Source organism: Octopus bimaculoides, chromosome 10, assembly GCF_046866305.1.
Source record: "Octopus bimaculoides isolate indiv1 chromosome 10, ASM4686630v1, whole genome shotgun sequence".
Classification (NCBI taxonomy): domain Eukaryota; kingdom Metazoa; phylum Mollusca; class Cephalopoda; order Octopoda; family Octopodidae; genus Octopus; species Octopus bimaculoides.
The window spans coordinates 53,758,070-53,778,459 of NC_142937.1; the positions used below are offsets into that span (position 1 = coordinate 53,758,070).

Below are 20,390 nucleotides of genomic sequence, written 5' to 3' on the forward strand. Positions count from 1 at the left end.
CACACACACACACACACACACACACACACACACACACACACATATATTATATATTATATAAAAATCAAAATAAGCAACAAGGATATTCAAGGTTAATGCAGTATGATTGTTTCATGTGACTCCAGTTATTTCAGCAATGTGAGCATTACATTAAATGTAAAATGCAGAGCAATCTTCAGGTGCACAAAGATACAGAAAATTTACTGAAATTTCATTTCAGTAGAAGGACATATTATTGTAACTACATTTACACAATCCAAGTGGGAAGGAAGAATACAAAAAAACATTTTGACTTAGTCAGACCCAACAGGCTAGTAATTAATTCTAAGCAGAATTTTAACTGTCACTGATTTTATTTGTTTTTTTTTTTTGTTTCATTTAATCAGACCTAATGATTTAAAGCTCAAGAGGGCACCAGCCTTTTCCTTATAAGGAAAGGGAAGGGGTAAACAGTATACATGGATATGGTTATAAAGATTCTTTTGGTTTTAGTGACACAAACTTTGAGATACCAATATTAGCTTAATTAAAATGTTAATAATAGTGATGTAATTAACCAATACATTCAGTATGCAAAAACCACGAAGTAGTGTTAATTTTAAAAAAAGGAGTGTTAATTTAAAAAGCTTTGGTAAAGTATACTTATTTATATCAATATAAAGAACCATCGATAAGATGTGAAGTTAAAAAATGTTTTTATATATATTGGACTAAAAATTATTTTAAATTATCTTAAAATTAAAATTAAAGCTAATATATCTAATATTATTTAAAGGACACATGAGAGATAAAATTTATCTTATAACTACTATAAAAGAATTGATACATAGGATTATCATGGTTTATAATGATGGACTCATTAAGGTTTAAGAAACTGGTAAATTGAATGATTGGAATTAACATAGAATTATAATGGTGAAAATTAAAACTTATATATCTAATATCATTTAAAGGACATATAAGAGATAAATTTATTTTATAACTAACGTAAAGAATTAATATATAGGATTTACATAGTTTATAATAATGGGCTCATCAAGGTTTTAAGAACCTAATAAAATGAATGGTTGGGATTAACAAAGAATACAATAGCAGTTCAAACAATTAATAGAGAACATGATAATTATGTACTAGTTTAATTACATTATCTTAAATGATCAGGAACTTGTGTCAACAAGTTCAGAATAATAATGGAACAACGATTAGATTTATTTAAGTCAACCATAGAATAACATTAACAATACCACTACAAGCCATGGAATAATGGAATAATAAGGATCTTTGGATCTTGTTGGTTTGATGGGCAACATTTTTCATTAATGTTTTATGTAGTGTTTTTGGTACCGAAACACTTTCAAACTTCGTATACTTGTATATTTTGTATTATAGAACAGATAAAATTTCTTGTATTCGAAGTTATTTCATGTAAAAAGTTGTCGTATTTCGGTAATTTCAACCAATCACTGACGTCTATTGAGGTGAAAACAATTAATGTCGTGGAATGTAAACAACGGTGTCATGGGATCTTTTCCCTTGAATAAAATTAGTGCAGTTGTTTGTCAACAACAACTACCCATGTTACTCTTATTTATGACATCGTTCGTGCGTTTGTACTGGTTTTAGCTTTAGGGTTTTAGGGTTAGGGTTTGGGTTTTAGAGTTAGGGTTAGTTTTAGGATTACAGTTAAGGTTATGATTATTTTTGCCATAACCTCACTCATAACCCTAACCCTAACCCCAACCATAACCCTAAAACCCTAAACCCTTACTAGGGAATAATGATATAATTAAACAGGGAATAACACTCTTGACACTGGTAAAAATTATTGTTTATAAAAAGAGCACTAACTGTATTCAGCTGAATAGACGTCAGTGATTGGTTGAAATTACAGAAATACGACAACTTTAACATGAAATAACTTATTAAGAACTAATTTTTGTTAAGAAGGCTAAGAGAAAAAGATGTTTTATATGACACATTCTACCAGTATCCCAAGTTTGAAAGTGTTTCATTAAGAAACAAGTGTTGCCCGTCAAACCAAAAAGATCCGGATCTTTTAGGGTCAGGCATTAAATAAAATTTACAAGGTTTGAAAACTAATTAAAAACTATTAAGAACTTTCAAAACATTCTATTCTTTTAAGTTAAATAAAGTAAAAATAAGTAAGATACATACTAAAACTAACAGCAATAGCAGAAGTGATGTGAAAAGTATACTATTCATGGATAAAGTTGAAATTTTAGTTATCACAGGAAGATTATACATTCAGGTGAGAGATCAAAAATATGTTATAAAGCTTCAATTGCAATTTAAATATGTGCTAATTAATAGCTTAATATAAACATGGTAGATGTTGAAATACCACATTATTTAAGTTTGCTACTTTTTAAAATATTTAAAAGTGTGAGTAGAACAGTGTACACACAATACTCTAAGGTCTAATTTATTATTAATCAGGTTAGAATTGTTTCTAAGTTTAAAAATTTCATGTTTCCATGGAACATAATTCACATACATATCTGCTATTTCTATAAGGTTGGGCTTTTCTTATAATTTCCCATTTAAGGCTAAAACTAGTACCACTTTCCTTTAATTCCCAAATTTTATTTGCTAATGACGTACTATTTGCCTTATGTTTTAGTCTAAAAGACGACAAGTGATTATATATGCGCTGTTTCAAATTAGTCGTACATCCCACGTAAATAAAATTATCAGTTATAGTACTTAATGTGCATTTATAAACTACATTACAAGTGAGACATCGGCCTAATAACGGACAACAGGACTTATTTCTATAATTGCAACTAGTGTAACTATCAACAACACCTATATTATTACTAAGATTTACATTATTGTTGTTACAATTATTCAGATTAATATTATTTCCCCTATTATTAATTCTATTAGGTTTATTTTGATAACTTTTATTACTAACTCCATTTCTAACGTGCTATCAGATAGAATTATTCCTGCAGCATCAGGCATACTAATATTATCTATTTCCATATATGAATTAGATCCATAATTCACACCATTTACTTCAATTATACTTTCAACATCAATACCACTATATTCATTTTGTTGGTTTAAGTTATGGTTGACAGGACTAAGTATATTGCTATTACCTTCATAATTGCTATTGTCATTGTTATTTCCACTGACATTGGTTAAATTATTATTTATATTCCTATAACTATTTCCACCATTCTTATTTTCATTGATTCTAGCTAATCTTTATGTTTTTTCTATTTAACCTAGCTATGATTGTACCTATATTAGGGTAGAGTAAGAAATTTGGACTGTATGACATGAAAAGATTCTATTATATCTGTAGGAAGAAGGAAAATTTTTTTGTAGAATATCCATAAATTTTTTGTAAATATTTGTGGATACCGCACAGTTGAAAGGGATATTAAGCCAGACAGGATTTTTACTTTTAAATTTATTGTGTGAATGAGTACAGGATATGCTTTGATTACCATTATTTTCTAGGACAATATTATTATTATGATTTGCAGATTTTTTTGTGGAATCCTTATTATTTTGTAGAGTAACTATATCATTTACATTGCCATTACTTTTATCTAACCTAGGTTTTCTGCTAGTATTAGTATGTAGTCTCCTATCAAAATGTACTCTATTCTTCTTATTACTTAAAATATTAGCTATGTAGGGTTGCTTTTCATTTAGTCTTTCATCACTACTAGTTAAGTTATTAGGCTTACTATTACTAATATCATTATTATTATCTCCATCAAAAAGAGTTGGCCTACCAGGACTGAGGAAAGAAATTTTCTGGTCATATCCTGGTTTAGACAAAGCAACATTGTAGTGATATGAATTGAAATTAAAAATATATCAATATTAGAAGGTAACTTAGTAATTCTCTCAGAAATACTTTTTACTATTGATTTTAATACATTCGGGGAGTGATTAGATAATCTATTTACATATCTTGTAACCTCATTCTCTTTTCTATAGGGGTAGTACAATCTAGCGTCTATGTTTAGAGTAGTGTCTATAAAATTTACCATCTTAGTACCATATTCATATGTAATATTTAGGTTGAAACTTCTAAAAAATTTTCTAATTTTCTTTCTTATTCTTTCAATGGTTGATTTATTGTTACCAGAGATGATGAATAAGGCATCATCCCTGTATAAACCGCCCTGTAGCTCCAGGATTTCTTTATTTAAGCTATATAAGAGGTACGCTCCTACTAGATTCGTAATTTTGGCCGAGTCGCTCAACTCCATCGCTATATCAAAGTTGTCTGGAGTATCGGCTCGAGTCCAGAGTTTTTAATCAAATTCAATAATAGTTCTTCTAGCTAACAGAATAATATCGATTTTATCCCTAGTAATAAGAGAGCGATTTTTAGCAAAAATAAGAGCCTTATTTAGAAGTATTGGGGATATGCTTGAATAATAACTATTTATGCCAAATTGGATGAAAGAATAATGACCAGTGTTATCAATAGATCCAAACCAGTTAAGTACCTCATCAGTATCAGTCCATAATTTTAATGTTAAGTTGGGAATTATAAAGGGTAAAATATTGTCAAGAATAAGTTTACTAAGTCTGCCAATGTTAGACCCAGTTGGGCAAATAAGTCTGACAGTCGGGTTTTCCTGCAAGTTTTTTTGTGGTCTTTCAAATTAATTCTAGGTTCGCATGGTGTTAGTGGTTCAGTTCTATCTGCCAAGTCATCGTCCATCATAACTTTCTTGATTTTCAAATTAATATCCGATAGAATCCTTTTAGAAGTTACTTTGTATTTAGCATTAAGTTCTTTCATTATAAGTTTCTTATAGGTAGTGTAGTCAAGTCTAAATAAATTTCCTGTTTTATCTGCTGAGACTAGAATACCTGATATATATATATGTATATATATATATATATATACTCTTTTACTTGTTTCAGTCATTTGACTGTGGCCATGCTGGAGCACCGCCTTTAGTTGAGCAAGTCGACCCCGGGACTTATTCTTTGTAAGCCTAGTACTTATTCTATCGGTCTCTTTTTGCCGAACCGCTAAGTGACGAGGACATAAACACACACCAGCATCAGTTGTCAAGCAATGCTAGGGGGACAAACACAGACACACACACATATATATATATATATATATATACATACATATATGCGACGGGCTTCTTTCAGTTTCCGTCTACCAAATCCACTCAAAAGGCTTTGGTCGGCCAGAGGCTACAGTAGAAGACACTTGCCCAAGATGCCACGCAGTGGGACTGAACCCGGAACCATGTGGTTGGTAAGCAAGCTACTTACCATACAGCCACTCCTGCGCCTATATTATATATATATATATATATATATATATATATATATTACATATATATATATATATATCTATATAATATATAGGCGCAGGAGTGGCTGTGTGGTATATATATATATATATATATATATATATATATATTTGTTTTGCAAGATTTTTGGTGTGAAATCGTGTGTTGAAACAGATGTTGTTGTACTTGGGGATGGTCATATTGCCAGTTTAGCCAATAAAAACACACGCACTGTATATTTGGTGTTAATTTGCTTCAGCTTTATATTACATTATGTACATTATGTACATCTTATACTATAGACCATATTTCTGGTTTTACAGTTTGTTTGTGGGCTAAATCTACATACAGTACAGTTCCTGTCAGTGCAGGGGGTTCTACTAAAAGGGTATGTTCTATTGATAAGGGATTTGGTAGGGTTGCCTGGTCTTTCAACAACCTTAATTCTTAGCTTAAGTTTGTCTAGGGCCCTTCTAAAGCGGTACGCCAGTTCAGCTCTAGGGGTGGTGTCGACAAACATGACACTCTGGTATTTGTGGCTATCATACCATGAGTTGGCCTTCCCTATTTTCTTCTTAATCCTTTCAATGGTGTTCCATGATTTGCTCCTATAGAGTGAGCAAATCCTATTCCTATCGTTACGTTTGATTGTTTCAAATTTCTTCATAGCTCCTTTGTATACTCTGATCCTTTCTTTATGGCTGTAACCTGAGAACTGCATGCGGTGAACGAAATGTTGTATATGTTTCTTTAATTCTGTAGGGTTTCACATGCAGGACACATTTTGCATTACTCTGACAAGGTCTGCTATCAATATATTGAATTTGGCATTGTCCGCAATAGCCGAGTTCTGGTCGATCAGGTATTTGGAGGCCATAGGTTTTGTGCAGTGTGAATGGAGGATTCGGGTTTTATTATTCGCAGTTTCTAGCCAGAGTTCAGTATCTAGTACAGGTAATCTATGGTTAGAGTGTTTAGTAGGGTAGTCTATCATAACCTTAATACTCTGGTGGATGAGGTCACAGAAGTGTGATGAAAGAACTCTGGCCGAAATAGGATTAATGTAATATAATGAAATATAATGCTGAAGCAAATTAACACCAAATATACAGTGTGTGTGTTTTTATTGGCTAAACTGGCAATATGACCATCCCCAAGTACAACAACATATATATATATATATATATATATATATATATTTTATACTACCAGCTAAACCCGGTTTCACCAGGTCTGTTTGGATGATGTGGCTGTGATCGTTTTTCGGTTAGGCATAATCTATAACACCATTTCTCAACCTTATCATTTCGGGTCCCCTCTTTCAATTATTGGAGCCTGTAGCTGTATGAAGATTTCACCACCACCCTCCATCAGAAATTGACTTCCGGAGTTGTGAAGAAAGAATTTGTACGTAGTCTGTTTCTGAGAGCTATTCTATTGGATGTCTGTCTAATCATTAAAACATTTATTTAATTATGAACATAGAAGGAAATTATATATTAATCCCAATTTTTGTAAGCAGTTGTATGTGTAAAAATTTTATTTGCAGGGAGCAGAAATTGAAAGATATATGAAATGAACGTGCGTGTGTATGTGTGTGTGTGTATGTGAAAGAGAAAGAGGGTGAGATAGAGTGAGTGAGTGAAGTTGTGTGTCATTGACTTACGTTGGCTGGCACAGCAAGCATGAAGCTTTTGAGGCAGCAGATGACTGGGTGATTTGGAAGATGTGAAGAAATGCCATCTTTTCAGTGGAGCGCTTCTTTGTAGGCAACATTTCTCGTTTTCCCTTCTGATGCACAAATGTATAGACTTTGTGGCCTGCCAACATGGGAGCATCCAACGTAAAGTTGACCATGGGAGAACACTTGCTCTGTGAGATTGAAACCAACCATTTGCAATGATTGACCCTGTGCCTTATAATTCTGCATATTATATAGTTTGAATGAGAAACTGTAAGGTGTGTGAGCAACTGGTTGTATTAATGGCAGAAGAAAGGGGAATTGCATTAGAGAAAGTTTTAATCAATGGAATAAGTCATTTGTATCCGAAAATGGGCATTTTTGGCAAAAAAAGTTTTGAAATAGAGAAATTTGTGAGGAAATAGGGAGGGGGGAAGGGCGGAAGTCTTTCCAAAATATCTTCGCAGGAAACAGCTTCAGATGTTGTGAAGAAAGAATTTCTAGGTAGTCTGTTTCTGAGAACTATTCTATTGGACCTCTGTCTAATCACATCTTTTAAGGTACACACACATACATAGAAAATGTGATGTCATGGTAGAAAATTTTTACGATAGTTGATTTATGGAAAAGATTATATTAAATGTTTGAAATGCAAATCTGTAAATGAAAAATAAGTTCAGACCTCTACATGGTAGGTAGACCTGGTAGAAATTGCAGCCAAATCTCCCTCAAAACACCCTACTGTATTAATGCGACAATTCTGTGTATTATGTAGTTTGAATGAGAAACTGTAAGGTGTGTGAGCAACTGGTTGTGTTAATGGCAGAAGAAAGGGGAATTGCATTAGAAAAAGTTTTAATCAATGTTCTCGGTAAGTATGGGGGCTAGGAAAAAATAGAAGAGGCATTAAGAAGTTGACATTAAGAATTGCTTTAACAGAAAATGAAACTGTAAGAATTAACGGGAAAATTGTATTAATAGCAGACGTATCCAATTTAAGAAAAGTGAAGATAAAAGCTAAGTGAAGAAATAAGGGATAAGTAATTGTTATACGCTTATAGAAAAACAATTTATATTATAGAATAGATACATACCTGTTGAAGCCGAAAATGTATGTGAGAGCTATTGTATTGGACATGTGTATAATCATAGAGAAAGTGAAAGACATATGAAATGGACGTGTGTGTGTGTGTGTGTGTGTGCTTCTTGCGGCTAATTTGGCGGGAGTTTTGCAGTCAGCAGGAGGTGGTTTGTGTTTTATCTCTCGATCAATGGCCAGACAAGTGAAAATATTTTTTTAATATGTATTTTGGGGAAAAGGGATCTTTTGAAGTGGGCGTCAAATGAAAAGAGACATGGACAGTTTTATGACTGAACTTCGTTTGAAGTTGGCGTGAGATGGAAAAATTGATGTGTGTGCGTATGTGTGTGTGTGTTTGACCAGAGCTAGTAAGCTGGAAGGCTGCACCAGACTTCAGTCTAATTTGGCATGGTTTCTGTGGCTGGATGCCCTTCCTAATGCCAACCACTCCAACAGTCTAGCGGTTGCTTTTACATGCCATTGGCATGGGTGCTTTTACGTGCCATTGGCATGGATGCTTTTTCTTAAAATTATGTATATGGTCAGTTATATACATATTGGTTGGCTAGTGAAGTAGGCTTATTGTGTTTATCAGACTTAAAAGAGCTGATGTGGTCTGAGTATCAATGTTTAACGTTAATAGTTGCTCAAAGTTAAACTTTGATAGAGTTTTGTTTAGCAACATTGAAATTTCTGCAGTTGGCTTGCAATGGACACCTTGCACATATTTTGGAGTTGCAATATATGTATCTATATGTCGCAATACTACATGATAACCTAACTGAAAAGAATTACAATGAGACATGCAAATCAACAAAAGTAAAGCAACTTGGTTGGCTAGTCATATATGGGGTTTGTAGACCAACTCCACACCACATAAAATCAGAGAGTAAGTGTCTTACGAGAAAAGTTGGGCATAAAAGCATTAGAAGTGGTGTGCAAAAGAGACGACTGTGCTGGTATGGTTATGTGATGCATATAGACAAGGACAGCTATGTAAAAAGTGCTGATCTGTAACTGTTGTAGAGGTTGACCCAGGAAGACATGGGAAGATGAGGTAGTGAAACCTGATCTTTGAACATTGGGTCTCACGGAGGCAATGACTAGTGACCAAGACCTTTGGTAATATGCCATGCCTGAGAAGACCTGTCAAGCCAAATGCAATCATAGTTGTAGCTGACACCAATGTCACATATCTGGCACCCATGCAGGTGGCATGTAAAAAGCACCTTTTGAGCATTGGGCCTCATGGAAGCAATGTGGCCAATGCCAGTGTTGCATAATTAGCACCTGTGCCAGTGTCACATAACTAGCCTCTGTGCCAGTGGCACATAAAAAGTACCTTTCAAATGACTGAAACCTTTGGCATTATACCATGCTTGAGTAGAAGTCCCATCAAGCCAAGTGTAATTGTAGCTGTAGCAGATACTGGTGTCACACAATTAGCACCTGTGCCAATGGCACATAAAAGCATCCATGCCAATGGCACATAAAAGCACCCATGCCAATGGCATGTAAAAGCAACCATTAGACTGTTGGAGTGGTTGGCATTAGGAAGGGCATCCAGCCATAGAAATCATGCTAAATTAGACTGAAGTCTGGTGCAGCCTTCCAGCTTATTAGCTCTGGTCAAACCATCCAACCCATGCCAGCATGGACAACGGATGTTAAATGATGATGATCATCATCACAGTTGATGCTCTACTGTCAACAATCACCTTTGACTGTCTGGGAGAAAAGAGCCTTGTAGTATATACAAGGTTAGGTAAACATAACAGGTGGTTTGGTAAATGTAACTGTAAAAATCTTAATTCTTATACATATATATATCATCATCGTCGTCTAATGTCCACTTTCCATGCTAGCATGGGTTGGCCGATTTGACTGAGGACTGGTGAAACCGGATGGCAACACCAGGCTCCAATCTGATTTGGCAGAGTTTCTACAGCTGGATGCCCTTCCTAACGCCAACCACTCAGAAAGTGTAGTGGGTGCTTTTACGTGTGACCCTCATGAAGGCCAGTCAGGCGGTACTGGCAACTATATATATATATATATATATTTTAAAAACACTGATTGTGGTCCAGAAGGCCAGAGACTATACTCTTCTGCCAAGTGATTAAGTAGAGACAGTCACTGCCAACTTCTGCACAACATCCTTCCATCTTTTCTCATATATGCCTCGTGACTGATGTCTTCTCTCCAGCCCTATCTTGTACCTTAGATGGTATCCGAAGAAATACAGCAAGCCTGGGCCAGAGATGAAGGTTCCTGTCGCGACTCCTTTCATTCTGGTCCTCCAGGTACACTCTTTCATAACGGCGACTGTGCAGAGAAAATATGCCTCACCTTCCTTTGAAAGTTCGGTTGGCGGTACAGTCTTTATCACAAACTCAGCTGTACTCTTCCTAGATGCAACAACACGTATTCAACGTAAATTATTAAACCGGAAATCTCCAGGCACTGTACAAGGGCATGCAGGACGGTTTCCTCACCCTGCCCACATCTTGGGCATGTCAGTGACACTAGAATGCTGGGTCTGGACAATTTATCTCGAATGAGTAATGCATTCCTATAACAATGCCAAGTCAGGGATCTTTGGTAATTATCCAAATACTCTGGCTTGAAAGTTCTATGAAACAGGTTGGTTAGCTGGTTTTCATTGAACCCTAGAGTGTCGTCGCTCTTAAAAAAATACCAAGATGGTATTCCTGCTGCCGGCTTTGCCCGCCCTTTGAATTAGCACAAGTGCCTGTTGGCACAAGTTTTTACCATCCAGTCGTGTTCTGTCTTTGAATCAAATCTGGAGTAAATTCCTCCAAGGAGGCTGGTTGTGGTAAGAATTCTTCTGCAAGCGAATTCCACACCTGGCCACCATCCAAGTAGAGCCAGAGATGTCTTAGCCTCAGTGCATGTCTGCACATCATCAGCCACGGCATCCCTAACCCACCCTTTAGTGGTTCCTGGCAGCAAACGGTGCGCCTCACAAGCGGCTTTCCTCCCTTGTGCGGGTGTCACATAAAATGCACCATTTTGAGCGTGGCCATTGCCAGTATCGCCTGACTGGCTTCCGTAGGATTTTCGAGCGAGATCGTTGCCAGTGCCCCTGGACTGGCTTGTGCGGGTGGCACATAAAAGACACCATTTCGAGCGTAGCCGTTGCCAGTATCGCCTGACTGGCCTTCGTGCAGGTGACACGTAAAAGCACCTACTACACTCTCTGAGTGGTTGGCGTTAGGAAGGGCATCCAGCTGTAGAAACTCTGCCAAATTTAGATTGGAGCCTGGTGTTGCCATCCGGTTTCACCAGTCCTCAGTCAAATCGTCCAACCCATGCTAGCATGGAAAGCGGACGTTAAACGATGATGATGATGATGATATATATATATATATATATATATATATTCAATATTCTATATTCTTTCTAAAAATTTACGACAAAATAATTTATTTCACTTGTTTGTTAACATACTGTAAATTCTCTCACAGAATAGTTTTGTTTTTGTTTATTTACGATAAAATTTACTTACGATAAAATCGTTCTTCTTAGTTTATTTACATACTAAGTTTTATTCTATATTCTATATTCTATATTTCTTTCTAAAAATTTACGACAAAATAATCTATTTCACACTTGTTTGTTAACATACTGTAATTTCTCTCACAGAATAGTTTTATGTTTATTTACGATAAAATTTATTTACGATAAAATCGTTCTTCTTAGTTTATTTACATACTAAGTTTTATTCTATATTCTATATTCTATATTTCTTTCTAAAAATTTACGACAAAATAATCTATTTCACACTTGTTTGTTAACATACTGTAATTTCTCTCACAGAATAGTTTTATGTTTATTTACGATAAAATTTATTTACGATAAAATCGTTCTTCTTAGTTTATTTAAAGTATTAAAAGTTTTCACTCAATTTCCCTTATAGTCACCTTGTTTTAACACTCTTAATCAAAATCTCTATTCTATTCTTACCCCATCTTCTCTCCTTCACTTTTTCTCTCTTAGTTTCTCTGTTTCTCACCCTCTCTCTCTGTTTTCCGTGATATATATATTTCTCGTTTTTCTTCTCATTTTCATTTTGTCTTGTTTGTTTCTCTCTCTTGAGTTATCTTCTCTCCCTCATATATACATACATACATATATATATATATATACACACACATATATATATATATATATATATATATATATATATATATATATATATGTATATATTTTCATTATTCTTTTCATTTTCATTTTGTCTTGCCTCGTCTTGTTTGTTTCTCTCTTGAGTTATCTTCTCTCTCTCTCTCTCATACATCTCTATTCCTATCACATCCTCTCTCTCTCTCTCTCTCTCTATCTATCTATCTATCTATTTCGTACTCTCTACTCGCTCTACTTCGTATTCTCCCTTCTCCCTCCCCTCTTTATACTCTTCTTTCTTTCTAGTACTATTTCTATATACTTTAAGATAACCTCTCTCTCTCAAATATCGTGCACCATGGATACCAGAGGACGAGACTTTGTACAGCGCCAAGTTCAGGCCAACAAGAAGATGAAGATGCGCCGAAACTGGCAGCTGGAGGAAGTTCGCCTTCTTGTACACGCATGGAACCTGGCCAAAGGATCACCAGCAAATGATCTAATAGCCGAAAGCCTGGATAGGTACAATTTCCACAGGTCAATGGCTCAAATTGATCGAAAGAAACTGGAGCTCATTCGCTCCTACGAGCTCGTGAAACTGCACCTTGACCTCCTAGAAGGCATTATGAGAAACACGGACACAAAAATGGACAGTGAAGACCCTGCATACTGTGCTCAGGCTCAGGAGGACCAAACGGATCACCAAGACAAGGCAGATGCCACCAGTGCTGTAGCCACTGATGAGGGATGCAATGACCATGGTGAATACAGCCAACACTGCACCACAAACGACAAAGACAGGAGAACAGACAAGAAGACGGTAAACACAAACAGGCTTCAAGCCCAAACACGTCACACAGAGGAAAAGAAAAAGAAACAGATCTGTAAATTCTACCTAAATGGTACCTGCTGGCATGGGGAAAAGGGACGAAACTGCAAATTTGCCCATCCCAAACACCACCAGCTAAACAAGGTAGATAACCACTTACAACAAAATAAGCAGGAGCGCAGAAAAGGGAGACCAGAAAGCTTAAATCTACGTACACATAATCCACCAAATACCAACAGGACTCACAAAGAGAGAAGTCCGTATATTCCTTCTGCTCCCAAAAAAAGGCTGTACGCAGAGGCTGTACGAACTGCAGTAGCTGAGCAGCAAGCTTTTTTAAGCGTGGCCCAGAAAATGGTACAACAGTTAACGTGGATGCAGAGGGTACAGAGTCAACACCACACGAACCATTGTCCAAGACCACCACAGATGATGGATCAGGGATGGCCACCGCAAACACCAGGAACCCCTGCACAGATATCACACCCATATTCCTACTGAATATCCGGGGCCTATTACGAACAGGCGGCAAAGACAAGTTCCTATACTTGAAAGACCTAGTAACATGCAATCAAGCAATATGCATGGTGCTTACCGAAACGCATCTAACACCTAATATAGCAGATGCGGAGATAAACATACCAGAGTATGCCGTACTCCGAACAGACAGAAGGGATAGAAGTCATGGGGCAGTTGCAATGTACATCCGAGAAGATGTCACACCCCGACTACTACTATCACACTCAAACTCTGTATGTGATACTTTAATAGTACACATAAAAGAAATTGATGTAGTTGTATGCTCAACATACCGTCCACCAAATACCGCAAAGCAGGAAGGTAAATTTGAGGACAGCCTCAGACGCATAGAAGAGGTCCTGACAAATCTGGACCAACACATCAATATACTTTCCCTAGGTGACTTTAACCTCCCAAATGTTAAATGGCCTGAAGGTCACATCCTCTCTGGGATGTCACTGCATGAACAAAGCCAGGCAAAATCATTGCTAGAACTATCCAACATGCTGTTCATGGAACAAGTGATACTCCAACCAACCAGGGGAAGCAATATTTTAGATCTCTGCTTCACAAACAATGTGAGCCTAATCCATAAGTGAAAATAACGCCCACATCTCTCTCAGATCATGACATTATAGAATTAACTATGTATGGTCCTAGACAACCCACTGACACCCACCCCACCAGGAGGACTCAAGCAATATCCAACCTGAATTTCTACGGGGCGGACTGGAAGTCAATTCGCAGAGAGATTCGAAATCAAATCTGGCATGACAGCCTTTCTATACAAGACAATGACCTCAAACTAAGTCATTTTATGTAAACCATACAAGACATATGCACCAAATACGTGCCATATAGAAAGACCAGCAAACATGCCAATAGAATTCCTAGAGACAGGAAAATCCTTATGAGACACAGAACAAAGGTCTCAAACCAGTTAAATAGAGAACTGGAGGATAGGAAAAGGGCTAAATTAAAACTAACACTGTTAGAAATAGAAAACAAAATTAAACTCTCCCATGAAAAGGAGAGAGCAGAGAAGGAAAAGAGAGCAGTAGAAAGCATAAAAACAAACCCCAAGGCTTTCTATAGATTTGCAAAGGAGACTGCTACGGTGCAGTATAAGATATGACCCCTGTTCCTGCCTAATGGCTCACTGACTGCAGATCCCACATGGATAAGTGAAGTGCTCAGTACACAATTCAAGAGTGTCTTCACCTCTCCTCTGAGTCACATGCAGATAAAGAACTCAGCTGATTTCTTTGACAATAGCACTCAGCAGAAGGGGACTGCATCCATTACCTACATCGACATTGAAGAGGAAGATGTGATAGCTGCCATAAATGAAATGAGCTCAAATTCGGCAACTGGCCCCGATGGTTTCCCAGCTGTCCTCTTAAAGTCGTGTAAACAAGAATTAGCAGGACCACTCCGGATACTCTTCCAGAGTTTCCTTGCAAATGGTAAACTTCCCAAAAAGCTGAAGGAAGGCACCATATGTCCTATCCATAAAGGTGGAAGCAGAGCAGAGGCTGGAAACTACAGGCCCATCTCTCTGACTTCACATATTAGCAAAGTCATGGAACGAATTGTCAGAAGGAGATTGATTGCGTTCCTAGAAGAAAATGACTTACTGAATGAGACCCAGCATGGTTTCCGTCCAGGTAGAAGCTGCCTCACGCAGCTCTTGCAGCATTATGACTGGGTCCTCAAGCAGCTACTTGACCATTCAAATGTTGATGTGATATATCTCGACTTTGCAAAAGCCTTTGACAAAGTTGATCATGGCTTGATATGTCACAAGCTGCGAAACCTTGGCATAGATGGTAAATTAGGAGAGTGGCTGCATGACTTCCTGAATGGTAGAAGTCAGACAGTTGCAGCCAATGGAGAACTATCTAGGGAAACACAAATATTGAGCGGTGTTCCACAGGGAACTGTTCTGGAGCCACTACTGTTCATAGTGGCCCTTCTGGACATGCCCACGGTCACTCGGAGAGCCACTGTCACTAGCTATGCTGATGACACAAAGATATCTCAGGCAATAAAGAATCCTGATGATATTGTAAGCCTGCAGAATGACCTAGATGCAATATATGAGTGGGCAGAGCAAAATAATATGCAGTTCAATGCAAAAAAATTTCAAGTACTGCGCTACAAGACCACAAGTACCTCCCAACTGGCATACACAGGGCCTGGAGGTACTGCAATCCCAGACCCACAAACAGTAAAAGATCTGGGCATCAACATGTGTAGTGATGCATCATTTCACATGCACATTATCAAGTTGACAGCAAAGTGCAGACAACTGGCAGGGTGGATACTGAGGAATTTCCGTACAAGGGATCAAAAAGTCATGTTGATTCTATGGAAGACATTTGTTCTGAGCCGCCTAGACTATTGCTCTCAGTTGTGGTCACCACACAGTGTTAAGCGGACAGCAGAACTCGAGGCAATTCAGCGGCACTATACAAAAAAGATCGCCACAGTCCAACAGATGAATTACAGGGAGCGACTGAAGGCACTAGGTCTCTACTACCTGGAGCGCAGGCGGGAGAGATATGTAATAATATACATATGGAAAATACTGGAAGGACTGGTGCCAAACTTTGGTATCAAGTACTACAGGAATGCCCGCACGGGTCGCCACTGCATGGTGCCAAAGGTACCGTCCACTGCATCTCACATAAGAACGAGATACTGCAGCAGCCTAGGTTTCAGAGGACCTCAGCTCTTCAATGCCCTGCCAAAACATTTGAGAGACATGCAAGACATGGATGCGGAGGTCTTCAAGACAAAACTTGACGCTTTCCTCTCCACGATACCAGACGAACCAATGGCTCGTAATGAGACGCAGTTTAGGGCAGCTGTGTCAAATTCTCTTATACACCAGATGTGGCATCAAAACTCTTGATTGGACCATGTCAGGTGGGGGAGAAGAGCCATGCAAGGAACGTGAAAATCACGGTGGTGCACCAGCATGACCGCAGCCACTTGGCTGAAACACATAAATAAATAAAATAAATATATATATATATGCATATATATATATATATATATATATATATATATATATATATATATATATATATATATATATATATATATATATATATATATATGTATATGTATATATATATATATATATATATATATATATATATATATATATATATATATATATATATATATATATATATATATATATATATATATATGTATATATATATATATATATATATGTATATATATATATATATATATATATATATGTATATATATATATATATATATATATATATATGTATATATATATATATATATATATATATGTATATATATATATATATATTATTATGATTGACCGTTGACTGAACACTATTCAATTTTTTTTCTCCGTGTTTTTCTCCTTGTCTCCGTATTCTTTCTGTTGAAGAGCGTAGCTCGAAACGTCAAAGACTTTCCGTATTCCCGAGCGTCATACTAATATATACTTTTGTTATTTACACCACCTGTCCTCGTCTGTTGTTATTTTTTGTATATTCTCCCATATATGTATATATATATGTATATATATATATATATATGTATATATATGTATATATATATATGTGTATATATATGTATATATATGTGTATATATATATATATATATGTGTATATATATATATATATATATATATGTGTGTGTGTGTGTATATATATATATATATATATATATATATATATATATATATATATATATATATATATATATATATATATATGTATATATATATATATATATATAGGAAAATGAAAAAAAGCCAGAATGCTGAACTGGAAGCATAATTTAATAAAGATTTTTTCTAACCGGTTTTCATGGCGAGGAAGCAAATTATCAAGAAGAAGGAAAATGAAAATGTTTTTTTACAAAGAAGTACAAAATGAAGAAAATAATATATAAAATAATAATATATAAAAAAATAAATATATCTTGGAAAACATTATTAACCAATTCCAAACTACATACACCTCTTCCACCCCCATCAGTTAAAAAATGTGCACGCCCTAATTGTGGCACCTGCCTCTACCTACTTGAAGGCTCTGAATTTACCTTCAAACGAGGAATAAAGTTTAAAATTAAAACCATTTTCTCTTGTTCCTCGAGTAACCTCATTTATGTCCTTACTTGCGCAGGTTGCCAAAACTTCTATATCGGACAGACGAGCCTTCCTTACGTAGAAGAGTAGCTGTCCATAAGGAACAAATAAACCTCCCTCAATACCGCCAAATTCCACTCAGTGGCCACATAGACTCTTGCGCCAGAAACAAAAACCCTAAATTCATTATATTCCCTTTCTATCAATGTAAAGACAGAATCTCCACACAAGAAAGAATCAACAAGGAGAATCTTTTCATAGAGAAATTCCAACCATTTCTTAACACACACACCCCTCAGTGACCTCACCCCTCAGTGACCTTATTCCTCTATGAACAGACACAAACTTCCTGTTTGGAAAAAAAGAGTTCATAACTCCAACTAAAAACACTTGTCTCCCCTTACACACACTTCCTGTTTTGACACCACATTTCCTGCTTAACACAAACTTTTAACCCTTTTTTTAAACCTAACAAAACTCTCAACCCTCATGCATCCTTATTTTTCCTACCAATTTATACATGAACTACTATTGAACTACAAAAGCTCAACGACAATATAATGTATGGGTATATTTATTTTTTTATATATTATTGTTTTATATATTATTTTCTTCATTTTGTACTTCTTTGTAAAAAAACATTTTCATTTTCCTTCTTCTTGATAATTTGCTTCCTCGCAATGAAAACCGGTTAGAAAAAATCTTTATTAAATTATGCTTCCAGTTCAGCATTCTGGCTTTTTTCATTTTCCTATTATTTCTCCACGTGCGGTTAACACAACCCCACTACTTACTGACTTATATATATATATATATATATATATATATATATATAGATATATAATACACATACATATACATACATATGTATACATATACATATGTATTCATATACATATGTATTAATATACATATGTGTGTATATACATATGTGTGTGAATAATTTTCAGTGGGTGTGGCTTGCACTGCACTACCCCCATCTATTGGCCCAAGAAGACTTTCGCCGGGGTGACAAGAAAATTGACAAAACCAGGAACTTCCAAGGCCTCAGCTTTTATTTCGGATATTTCCTTCTCCTAGGTAAATTACCAACCCATGAGGTAAGCTATCTCATTCCAGAGGAAATGCATCTGGTAGCATTGCTGAATAGTGTAAGTAACACAGTATGTTTTCATAATCTATGTAACATTCAGCGGTTAACAGCTGGTAGTGAGGTATTGAAACGGTTGGAATGGTATACTATAAAACAGATTCAATTCATTTTCTTTTATTAACGTATTCATATACATATATAGTGATATATAGCTCCTGACAGGTTAGAATGTCGGTCTATTTACAATGCTGCAACCAGTCCAAAACTACTGACTATCTATGCTCATGAATAGGAATCTCGAGGAAAATTAAGAGTCCACTGGTGTAGAAATTCTATGAATGTCACAGATAAAAAAATAAAAAAAAATCAATGTGAGAGTTTGGCAGAGTGATATATGATTCAAATAAGACGAAAGATGAATTGAACTCTTCTTTATCGATAGTTACAATTGTTTCGGCACCACTCCATTTCTAGCACCATTTCACCGAAATGATTTCCTGTAAAATGTTATGGAATATTTGCCTAAAAATTGTACCGCAACGTTGAGAACTTATAGATGTACCATATTCACTCCCCTTGTCTAGATAATACGTGTGTGTTTGTGTATGTGTGTACATAAAGGTGACGAGTACATGAACAACGAGAAAAAGAATGAAACATGGTTGGTGCGGAAGAAATATATGAACAAAAATGATGGAAGAAGAGCGAATAAAAAATGAAGTCATTCTCGTTGAATCAGTTCTCTTTTTTAACAGCGTAGATGTTAGAAAAGTTTACAAAGCTGAATGCGTTATATAGTGCAAATAGTCTAAGTTATTAGTAGTACGAAGAGTTTAGTAAGGAAGAATTCTTTTACATTAACATGCATGTACTTACATTCGGAGATATATATATATATATATATATATATATATATATATATATATATATATATATATATATATATATATGTACAAACACATCTGAGCATATATATATATAATATATATATAAATCAGATAGTGCTATAACAACGCACTAACATATATACATACGCACGTTTATGCGAGTCTGTGCGTTTATATATATACGTATATATTCATGTGTGTGTATATATATTATATACATACATACATACATACATACACATATATATATATATATATATATATATATATATATATATATATATATACACACACGTTTGTGAGACTGAGTTTATATACTTATGTGTGTATATATATGTACGTATATATTCGTGTGTGTATATATATATATATATATATATATATGGATACAGACATTTTTATATGCATCTATACCTACATATATATATATATATATATATATATACATACATGTATATATTCGTGTAACCCTTGTTACTACGAAAATTTTCAGTCTGTTGCCCGATCTTCTGCATTGATGTAAAAAAAATCCCTTTTTTTATTCTGTACCATTCATTTTGTGACAAGTTGCAGCGAATGCACATTCCGTGTGCACATGATACCAAATTGCTTTGAGACTACTCCCTTTCTTCTGCCTGTATTTTCTTCTGCTCCATAGTATCTATTTATTTATTTTTCCGAAGACATCATTTTCGCCCTCTTC

The 20,390-nt window shown here is 35.5% G+C and overlaps 1 protein-coding gene across 6 annotated transcripts in view; it reads right to left on the reverse strand.

Annotated features, from left to right (window-relative positions):
* Positions 1 to 20,390, reverse strand: part of LOC106873352 (BTB/POZ domain-containing protein KCTD5) — a 192,375-nt gene that overhangs the window by 61,711 nt on the left and 110,274 nt on the right. Inside the window, exon 2 of one of the 6 annotated variants that reach the window (XM_089358641.1) lies at positions 11,703 to 11,818. The exons of 4 other annotated variants lie outside the window; for them this stretch is intronic. Coding sequence is in view for 1 of the 2 variants with exons in the window: in XM_089358637.1 (XP_089214763.1) it covers positions 3,126 to 3,164 (39 nt within the window). In the remaining variant the exon portion in view is untranslated. Of the gene's footprint in view, positions 1 to 3,125; positions 3,329 to 11,702; positions 11,819 to 20,390 lie in introns of those variants that run through there. One more of the 6 variants, XM_089358637.1, reaches the window with a different exon arrangement.